This window comes from Stegostoma tigrinum, chromosome 17 (genome assembly GCF_030684315.1).
Source record: "Stegostoma tigrinum isolate sSteTig4 chromosome 17, sSteTig4.hap1, whole genome shotgun sequence".
Taxonomy (NCBI): Eukaryota; Metazoa; Chordata; class Chondrichthyes; order Orectolobiformes; family Stegostomatidae; genus Stegostoma; species Stegostoma tigrinum.
In genome coordinates, this window is record NC_081370.1 from 13,027,869 (window position 1) to 13,039,140 (window position 11,272).

Genomic DNA, 11,272 nt, shown 5'->3' on the forward strand with positions numbered 1-11,272 from the left:
ATTGGTCAGCACTGCTGCCTCACAGTGTCAGGGACTCGGGTTTGATTCCACCCTTGGGCAACTGTCTGTGCAGAGTTTGAATGTTCTCCCTGTGTCTACATGGATTTCCTCCCACAGTCCAAAGATGTGCAGGCTAGGTGGATTGGCCATGCTAAATTGGCCACAGTATTCAGGGATGTGTAGATTATGTCGGTTACAGAGGGATGGGTCTGGGTGGGATGCTCCGAGGGTTGGTGTGTACAAAGAACAAAGAAAATTACAGCACAGGAACAGGCCCTTTGACCCCCCAAGCCTGCGCCGATTGAGATCCTCTGTCTAACCTGTCATCTATTTTCTAAGGGTCTGTGCCCATTTGCTCCCTGCCCATCCATGTACCTGTCCAGATATATCTTAAAAGACGCTAACGTGTCTGCATCCACCACTTCTGCTGGCAACGCATTCTAGGCACCCACCACCCTCTGCGTAAAGAACTTTCCACGCATATCTCCCTTAAACTTTCCTCCTCTCACTTTGAACTTATGACCCCCGAGTAATTGAGTCCCCCACTCTGGGAAAAAGCTTCTTGCTATCCACCCTGTCTATGCTCCTCATGATTTTGTAGACCTCAGCCAGGTCCCCCCTCGATCTCTGTCTTTCTAATGAAAATAATCCTAATCTACTCAACCTTTCTTCATAGCTAGCACCCTCCATACCAGGCAACATCCTGGTGAACCTCCTCTGCACCCTCTCCAAAGCGTCCACATCCTTTTGGTAATGTGGCAACCAGAACTGTACACCGTACTCTAAATGTGGCCGAACCAAAGTCTTATACAACTGTAACATGACCTCCACTTCTTGTACTCAATACCCTGTCCAATGAAGGAAAGCATGCCATATGCCTTCTTGAGCACCCTATTGACCTGCGTTGCCACCTTCAGGGAACAATGGACCTGAACACCCAGATCTCTCTGTTCATCAATTTTCGCTAGGACTTTTCCACTTACTGTATAGTTTGCCCTTGAATTAGATCTTGCAAAATACATCACCTCACATTTGCCCAGATTGAACTCCATCTGCCATTTATCTGCCCAACTCTCCAGTCTATCTATATTCTGCTGTAATCTCTGACAGTCCCCTTCACTATCTGCCATTCCACCAATCTTAGTGTCATCTGCAAACTTGCAGATCAGACCACCTACACTTTCCTCCAAATCATTTACATATATGAGGCATATAAAATAATCAAACGGTTAGATAGGGTGGATGGGGAGAGCCTTTTTCCGAGGATGGTGACGGTGAGCACGAGGGGGCCTAGCTTTAAATTGAGAGGTGAAAGATATAGGACAGATGTCAGAGATAGTTTCTTTACTCAGAGAGTAGTAAGGGAATGGAATACTTGCTTGCAACGGTAGTAGATTCGCCAACTTTAAGTACATTTAAGTCGATATTGGACAAGCATATGGATGTACATGGAATAGTGTAGGTTAGATGGGCTTCAGATTGGTATGACAGGTCGACACAACATCGAAGGCCGAAGGGCCTATACTGTGCTGTAATGTTCTATGTTCTATATATCACAGGCAACAGTGGTCCCAGCACAGATCCCTGTGGAATACCACTAGTCACAGGTCTCCAACTTGAGAAACTCCCTTCTAGAACATAGAACATTACAGTACAGCACAGGCCCTTTGGCACTCAATGTTGTGCCGACCTGTCCAATCGATCTGAAGCCCATCTAACCTACACTATTCCATGTACGTCCATATGCTTATCCAATGATGACTTAAATGTACCTAAAGTTGGCGAATCTACTACCGTTTCAGGCAAAGCGTTCCATTCCCTTACTACTCTCTGAGTAAAGAAACCACCTCTGACATCTGTCCTATATCTTTCACCCCTCAATTTAAAGCTATGCCCCTTTGTGCTTGCCATTACCATCCTAGGAAAAAGGCTCTCCCTATCCACCCTATCTAACCCTCTGATTATCTTATATGTTTCGATTAAATCACCTCTCAACCTTCTTCTCTCTAACGAAAACAGTCTCAAGTCCCTCAGCCTTTCCTGGTAAGACCTTCCCTCCATACCAGGCAACATCCTAGTAAATCTCCCCTGCACCCTTTCCAAAGCTTCCACATCCTTCTTATAATGCAGTGACCAGAACTGTACGCAATACTCCAAGTGCGGCCGCACCAGAGTTTTGTACAGCTGCAGCATAACCTCTTGGTTCTGGAACTCGATCCCTCTATTAATAAAAGCTAAAACACTGTATGCCTTCTTAACAGCCCTGTCAACCTGGGTGGCAACTTTCAAGGATCTGTGTACTTGGACACCGAGATGTCTCTGCTCATCTACCAAGAATCTTACCATTAGCCCAGTACTTTGCCTTCCGGTAACTCCTACCAAAGTGCATCACCTCACACTTGTCTGCATTAAACTCCATTTGCCACCTCTCAGCCCAGCTCTGCAGCTTATCTATGTCTCTCTGCAACTTGCAGCATCCTTCGTCACTATCCACAACTTCACCGACTTTAATGTCGTCTGCAAATTTACTAACCCATCCTTCTACGCCCTCATCCAGGTCATTTATAAAAATGACAAACAGCAGTGGACCCAACACCGACCCTTGCGGTACACCACCAGTAACTGGTCTCCAGGATGAACATTTCCCATCATCTACCACCCTCTGTCTTCTTTCAGCAAGCCAATTTCCGATCCAAATTGCTATATCTCCCACAATCCCATTCCTCCGCATTTTGTACATTAGCCTATTGTGGGGATCCTTATCGAACGCCTTGCTGAAATCCATATACACCACATCAACCGGTTTACTCTCATCTACCTGTTTGGTCACCTTCTCAAAGAACTCAATAAGGTTTGTGAGGCACGACCTTCCCTTCACAAAACCATGCTGACTATCCCTAATCAATTTATTCTTTTCTAGATGATTATAAACCCTATCCCTTATAACCTTTGCCAACACTTTACCAACAACTGAGGTACAGCTCACTGGTCTATAATTCCCAGGGTTGTCTCTGCTCCCCTTCTTGAACAGGGGAACCACATTTGCTATCCTCTAGTCATCTGGCAGTATCCCTGTAGACAATGACGAGTTAAAGATCAATGCCAAAGGCTTGGCAATCTAATACTACTACTAGTCTCTGTCTCCTGTTGCCTAGCCAGTTTTTTATCCATCTAGCTAGCATACCCTGGACCCCATGTGACTTCACTTCCTCCATCAGCCTGCCATGGGGAACCTTATCAAACGCCTTACTGAAGTCCATGTATATGACATATACAGCCTTTCCCTCATCAATCAACTTTGTCATGTCCTCAAAGAATTCTATTAAGTTGGTAAGACATGACCTTCCCTGCACAAAACCATGTTGCCTATTACTGATCAGCCCATTTTCTTCCAAATGGGAATAGATCCTATCCCTCAGTATCTTCTCCAGTAGCTTCCCAACCACTGACGTCGGGCTCACCAGTCGATAATTACCTGGATTATCCTTTCTACCCTTCTTAAACAAGGGGACAACATTAGCAAGTCTCCACTCCTCTGGGACCTCACCCGTGTCTAAGGATGCTGCAAAGATATCTGTCAAGGCTTCCGGCTATTTCCTCTCTCGCGTCCCTCAGTAACCTGGGATAGATCCCATCCGGACCAGGGGACTTGTCCACCTTGATGTCTTTTCAGATACCCAACACTTCCTCCTTCCTAATGTCAACTTGACCTATAGTAAGCAAACACCTATCCTAACCTCAACATCTGTCATGTCCCTCTTCTTGGTGAATACCGATGTAAAGTACTCGTTAGGAATGTCACCCATTTTCTCTGACTCAGCGCATAACTTTCCTTCTTTGGCTAATCCTTTCTCTAGTTACCCTCTTGATCTTTATATATGAATAAAAGGCTTTGGGATTTTCCCAACCATGTTTGCCAGCAATATCTCATGTCCTCTCTTAACCCTCTTAATCCCTCATTTCAGATTCGCTCTACATTCCTGATATTCTTCCAAAGCTTCATCTGTCTTTAGTCACCTAGACCTCATGCATGCTTCCTTTTTCCTCTTAGCTGGTCTCACAATTTCACCTGTCTTCTATGGTTTCCTAATCTTGCCTTTTCCTTTCCTCATTTTCACAGGAACACGTCTCTCCTGCATGCTAATCAACCGCTCTTTAAAAGCATCCCACATATCAAATGTGGATTTACCTTCAAACAGTTTCTCCCAATCTACATTCCCCAGATCCTGCCAAATCTTGGTATATTTGGCCTTCCCACAGTTTAGAACTCTTCCTTTAGGACCACTCCCACCCTTGTCCATGAGTATTGTAAAACTTAGGGAATTGTGGTCGCTATTTCCAATGTAGTCCCCTACTGTAATTTCAACCAACTGCCCGGGTTCATTCCCCAACACCAGGTCTAGTATGGCCCCTTCCCGAGTTGGACTACATACATACTGCTCTAGAAAACCCTCCTGGACACACCTTACAAATTCTGCTCCATCTTGACCCCTAACACTGAGTGAATCCCAGTCAACGTTGGGAAAATTAAAATCGCCCATCACCACCACCCTGTTTCTCCTACACCTTTCCATTATCTGTTTACGTAGTTGTACCTCTATCTCACGCTCACTGTTGGGAGGCCTGTAGTACAGCCCCAACATTGTTACTGCATCCTTCCTATTTCTGAGTTCTACCCATATTGCCTCACTGCTTGAGTCCTCCATGGGGCCCTCCTTCAGTACAGCTGTGATATTGTCTTTGACCAGTATTGCAACTCCTCCACCCCTTTTACCTCCTTCTCTATCCTGCCTGAAGCAGCGATATCCTGGGACAACTCGTTGCCAATCATGCCCTTCCCTCAACCAAGTCTCAGTAATAGCAATAACATCATACTTCCAGGTACCAATCCAAGCCGTAAGCTCATCTGCCTTATCTACTACACTTCTCGCATTAAAACAAATGCACCTCAGACCACCTGTCCCTTTGTGTTCATCATCTGCTCCCCGACTACTATTCCCTTTAGTCACACTGACTCCATTATCTAGTTCCCTACAGGCTTTTGTTACTACCTCTTTTCTGTCCAATATTTAGTTCCCATCCCCCTGCCACATTAGTTTAAACCCTCCCCCACAGCATTAGCCGAAGCACCCCCAGCGACATTGGTTCCAGTCCAGCCCAGGTCTAGACCGTCCAATTTGTAATAGTCCCACCTTCCCCAGAACAGGTTCCAATGTCCCAAAAATCTGAACCCCTCCCTCCTGCACCATCTCTCAAGCCACGCATTCATCCTGGCTATTCTTTCATTTCTGCACTGACTTGCATGTGGCACTGTTAGCAATCCTGAGATTACTACTTTTGAGGTCCTACTTTTTAACTTGGCTCCTAACTCCCTAAATTCTGCTTGTAGGACTTCATCCTGTTTTCTACCTATATCATTGGTGCCTATATGCACCACGACAACTGGCTGTTCACCCTCCCTCTTCAGAATGTTCTGCAGCCGATCTGAGACATCCCTGACCCGTGCACCTGGGAGGCAACATACCATTCGGGAGCCTCATTTTCAACCGCAGAACTGCCTATCTATTCCCCTTACAATTGAATCCCCAATGACTATTGCCCTTCCACTCTTTTTCCCACCCTTCTGTACAGCAGAGCCAGCCACGGTGCCATGAACCTGGCTACTGCTGCCTTCCCCTGGTGAGCCATCTCTCCCAACAGCATCCAAAACGGAATACCTTTTTCGGAGGGAAATGACCGCACAGGACACCTGCACTGCCTTCCTGCTCTTCCTCTGCCTTTTGGTCACCCATTCCCTTTCTCCCTCAGCAGTCCTAATCTGCGGTGTGACCAACTTGCTAAACATGCTATCCACGACGCCCTCAGCATCGTGTATGCTCCAAAGTGAGTCCATCCGCAGCTCCAGAACCATCAAGCAGTCTAACAAGAACTGCAGCTGGACACACTTCCTGCACATGAAGGAGTTCAGGGACATCAGCCATGTCCCTGAGCTCCCACATTGAGCAAGAGGAGCACAACACGGGTGTGAGATCTCCTGACATTGTGAAACTTAACATAGATAAATGAAATAAATGTAGGGATTCTAAGATATGAGCAACAGATTGACAACCAAAGAAGGATTAAAGATGCAATCAATCGAGCCAGTATCAACTTCTGCCATTCGACTTGTCCAGTAGTAACATTATCTGGGATTGTAACTAAAGCTCAAGTGAGCTTGCTGAGTTTGGGCTTTGATCATATGGGAATCATGCCCCCAGAAATGACAAAAATGGAATCTGTCAGAAATAGAGGCAGAACTTAGTGGATCAGGTCCCGTCAACTAAATTTTAAAGACATTCAACGCTTCGGCAACTCTGAAAATCTGGCCCCATCTTACTGATGGTGTCTGTGTGTATGCCTGTTGTCTGTTTGCCTCTTTCTCAGTGTCTTTGCCTGTGTTTGTGTGTGTTTGAGTGTGTGTGAGTTTGTGTGTGTGTGTGTGTGTGTGTGTGTGTGTGTGTGTGAGAGAGAGAGAGAGAAAAAGAGAGAGAGAGAGAGTGTGTGACTGTCCCTGCCCCATCTACCTACTGAAGCTTGGTTTCTGCTCCCTCTCCTTAGCTATATATGCTGAAGGCACACAGTTTAAGTGAGACAATCTATCGAGTGAAAGGCTCCCAGCAGCTTCTGCGAGAACATGTTGTTAAATTCCATGAATGCATGGAAGACATGGAGTTGTACTGCGGGATGTGTGGAGATTCCATTGGAGATAAGAACTCACAGCTCCAGGCGCTGCCATGCTCCCATCTTTTCCACCTAAAGTAAGTCTCAGACCTAGAAAAACAAAAAAATGAAAACGACTTGTAAGTTGCAGAGCAATGCCATGTAAAGGGAGATCACGTCTTAGACACTAGAGCATAAAGTAAATATTTCAGTGCAGGACTGAGGGAGTGCTGCACTGTCGGAGGGTCAGTACTGAGGGAGGGCTGCATTGTCAGAGAGTCAGTACTGAAGGAGTGCTACACTGTTGGTGGGTCAGTACTGATGGAGTGCCGCATTGTCGGGGGGATCAGTACTGAGGGAATTTTGCAGTGTCAGGTGATCTGTACTGAGGGAGTGCTTCACTGTCGGAAGTTCAGTGCTGAGGCAGTGCTGCATCATCAGAGGGTCTGTACTGAGGGAGTGCCACGTTGTCAGAGCGTCAGTAGTGAGGGAGCGCTGCACTGTCGGAGGGTCAGTACTGAGGGAGTACTGCATTGTCAGAGCATCGGTACTGAGGAAGTGCTACACTATTAGTTGGTCACTACTGAGGAAGTTCCATGCTGTTGGAAGGTCATTACTGAGGGAGCACCGGACTGTCAGAGGGTTAGTGCTGAGGGAGTGCCGCATATCAGAGAATTAGTATTTAGCAAATACTATACTGAGCAATGCTCTTTCTGTCTGTTTTTGTCTAAGTCTCTCCTTCTCTCCCTCTGTATCCCTGTCTTTCTTTCCATTTTTCTCTCTCTGTTTCTTGGAAGCTTTCGCCCTCATAGATTCACAGATTTGTACAGCACAAAAAAGACCCTTCAGCCCAACAAGTCTACACTGATAATGAAATGTGAGGCTGGATGAACACAGCAGGCCCAGCAGCATCTCAGGAGCACAAAAGCTGACGTTTTGGGCCTAGACCCTTCATCAGAGAGTCTACACTGACACAGCTATCACTAAAAGTGTGCTAATCCCAATTTTCTACAATTGTCCAATTATCTTGAATGTTACAATATTTGAAGTGCTCATTCAAATATTTTTAAGGTTGTAGGGTTTCCAGCCTCCACTACCTTCACAGGCAGTGTATTCCAGATTTCAACCACCTGCTGAATGAAACATTTTTTTAAATCCCCAAATCCCCTCTGAATCTCCTGCCTCTTACCCTAAAACTGTAAGACCGAAAGACATAGGAGCAGAAATTAGTCCATTCAGCCCATTGAGTCTGCTCAACCATTCAATCATGGCTGATAAATTTTTCAACCCCAATCTCCCACTTTCTCCCCATAATACGTGATCCCCTTGACAATCAAGAACCTACCTATCTCAGGCTTAAATATGCTCAATGAACTGACCTCCACAGCTTTCTGTGGCAGTGAATTCCATAGATTCACCACTCTCTGGCTGAAGAAGTTTCTCCTTATCTCTGATCAAAAAGGTCTTCCCTTAACTCCAAGGCTGTGCCCTCAGGTCCTAGTCTCTATTCTGTCTCATGATTGACCCTTTAACCAAGGGGAACATCTGCTCTCTATTCATCCTGTCAATACGTTCATGATCTTATACACCTTAGACCTCCCTTAGCCTTCTCTGCTCTAAACAAAACAATCCAAGAATATGTAGTCTTTTCTTTGTTGCTCAATTTCTCCATCCCAGGCAACATCCTAGTGAACCTCCTCTATACCTCTCCAGCGCTATAACATCCTTCCTGTGGCCTGACCAAAGCTCTGTATAACTCCAATAGCACCTCCTTGCTCTTATACTCAACGCTACAGCTGATGTAAACAGTTTGTTTTTCTTACTGTTTCAGTCAGATTTGGTCTCTCCCCTTCTCTCTATCTTTCTCTCTCTGTATTTCAATTGTTCTATCTCCTCCTCTATTAGTATGTGTGTCTATGTTTCCCTTCTCTCCCCGCATCTGTTTCTCTGCCTGTTTCCCTATCTTCCTGTGATTCTATCTCTCTTCATGTTTGCCTTCTCCCCTTCTCTCTGCCTGTCTCCTCTCTTTGTGCCTTTGCCTCCATCTGTCTCTGTTTCTGTCTTTCCATGTTCCTTTTTTTTCTGTGACAGGATCTTTGTCGCACTCTATCTGTTCCTATGCGTCCCTCCATCTCTCTCCCCACTATCTGTCTTTCTCTGTCTCATTTCTCTCTGTCTGTCTCTCACTCCTCCCACTTCTCTTTCTCTGACTCCCTTCCTGTCTGTTTATCTGCTCCTTTGTGTTTTTCTCCTTGTCTCTCTCTGTCTATTGTCGGTATTGCTCTGAGAATGATTGCTCCTTGACTCTCCAGCATCTGGGCTTCTTTTCAGCAAGTGAGTTGGGCAGTCTGGAACCTTTCACCCATCGGGCACTATGCTGGGGCTCTAGCTGTTTCTAATGATCTCCCTCTCTGTCCCAGATGCTTACAAAACAGTGGAACGCGAGGCTGTCCAAACTGTAGGCGGTCTGCCATGAAGCCTGGCTATGTGTGACCGGGACAACACGGGGAATTCTTTCCCAATCCAATCATTGACAAACAGCCATGGATTCTGAAAGTGACACAAACCCAGACAACAACACTTTAAGGAGCTACTTTTGACTGAGTTCACCTTGCTAAGAGTCTGTTAACATCTAATGGCTCGAGCTGTGAACATTGAATGGATGGGGGTCAAGATGACAGAATTACTTGGACTATTGACTTCAAGGCCCTACAATGTTACCTGAGTTACACATGTTTGACTGATATCTGGTTGTAATGTATTAGGATAATGATCTGAATATTGATGGATTAATGTATTCGTTATAGCATCTGATGTTCAAATTAATTTGATTAACAAGGTGATCTGTTTGAATGTTTGACTTCAGAAATCTTTACTGTTTCATCCAAACATCAGGATCAACTTGGATGCAATTCTTCCAGCCTCAATAGATTTTGTAAAAAACCAAAGAACTGCAGATGCTGGAAATCAGAAATAAAAACAGAAATGGCTGGAAATGTTTAGCAGGTCTGGCAGCATCTGTGAAGTTGATGTTTAGGGTCCAGTGACCTGTCCTCCGAACTGATGGTAGCTAGGAATAAGTTGGTTTCTATACAGAAGATAGGGTGAGAAGGAGGGGTTAAGGAGTAAGTAATGGCTGGAGGGAGCAGTCTTGTGGAAGGCTGACAAGGGAGAGGAGGGAAATATGTATCTGATGGTGGCGTCCCACTGGAGGTGGAAGAAATGGCAGCTAATAATCCTTTGGATGTGGGCGCTGGTGGGATGGTAGCTGAGGAGAAGGGGACTCTATCACCAATGTGGAAGGAAAGAGAGGTTGACAGATGAAGTGCGAGAGATAGGTTGGACCCAGCTGATGGCCCTGACAACCATGGTACTGGAGAAGCCTTGTTTGTGGAATAAGGTGAGCATTTTGGAGGGCCCCTTGTCAAAGTTGGCATCGTCAGCATAGTTGAGATGGAGATGGAGGAACTAAGAGAATAGAATGGAGTCTGTACTTCCTGTAATTCCCAACACTCCAACATGGCCCCATGGCACCTTCCTCTGCAACTGCAGAAGATATAATATCTACCTGCTTACTTCCTCCCCCTCTCAGTGTACAACAGCCCAAACACACCTTCCAGCTGAAGAAGCGCTTTATCTGCACTTCACTCAATCTTTGCTGCTCACAACATGGTCTTCTCCATATTTGGAAAACAAAGGATTGACTGGGTGCTGTATCTGGAAAAAAGACCCTGAACTTCCAGTTGCCCATCTCTTCAACACACCTCCTCCTTCCTTGGCAAACAACTCTGCCTTAGGCTTGCTGCAGTGTTACTTAACACTTACTTAAGTGTTACTTAGTTAAGCTTACCATAAGCTGCAAGAACGGCACCTCATTTACTGCTTGAGAACTCAACAACCTTCTGGACTCAATATTGAGTTCAACAATTTTAGGACTTGAGGCACCTTCTCCCTTGTCCTTACCTCAACACCCATACACCAGGCCTTGTTATCACATAATCTGCTATTACATACAACCCATTGTTAGCCACTATAGTCCCCAGTGGTAGCTATTCATTCATCTGGGCTAATCATTATCTGTACAACTGTTCTTCTCTCTGGATGAACACAGCAGGCCAAGCAGCATTAGAGGAGCAGGAAAGCTGACATTTAGGGTCAAGACCCTTCTCGACCCAAAACGTCAGCTTTCCTGCTCCTCTGTGTCTGTTTGGCCTGCTGTGTTCATCCAGCTTCATACTTATCTTTTAAATGCTGCGTCATAGCTAAAGCTGTAACTAAAACAAACCAAACGTTCAGTTTTATTCCTAGAGGATCAGAATTGTCAAGAAAGGAAGTTGTGTGGAACCCATATTCAACCTTACTTAGATGGTACCACCACTGATCGAGCTGATCAAATCATAAAGGAAATAGCTACTAAGCTGGGTCTGCAGTGGGTGCTGAGGAAGCTGAGAGGGAAGAACATACTTGTCCTCATCCTTGTCAATCTGCTGACTGAAAATGCATCTGTCCATATCAGTATCAATAAGAGTGACCACTGTACAATCTGAAGTCCTGAGTTCACATTGAGAATACC

At 45.4% G+C, this 11,272-nt stretch overlaps 1 protein-coding gene across 2 annotated transcripts in view; it reads left to right on the plus strand.

Moving 5' to 3' along the window:
* The window catches only part of rapsn (receptor-associated protein of the synapse, 43kD), a 58,364-nt gene extending 48,690 nt beyond the window's left edge, over positions 1-9,674 (plus strand). For both annotated transcript variants that reach the window (XM_048545843.2, XM_059651855.1), the window contains 2 exons: positions 6,598-6,797; positions 9,120-9,674. In XM_048545843.2, coding sequence (XP_048401800.1) covers positions 6,598-6,797; positions 9,120-9,192 — 273 coding nt within the window. In that variant the 3' untranslated portion in view covers positions 9,193-9,674. The remainder of the gene's footprint in view (positions 1-6,597; positions 6,798-9,119) is intronic.
* Positions 9,675-11,272: the final 1,598 nt, after the last annotated feature.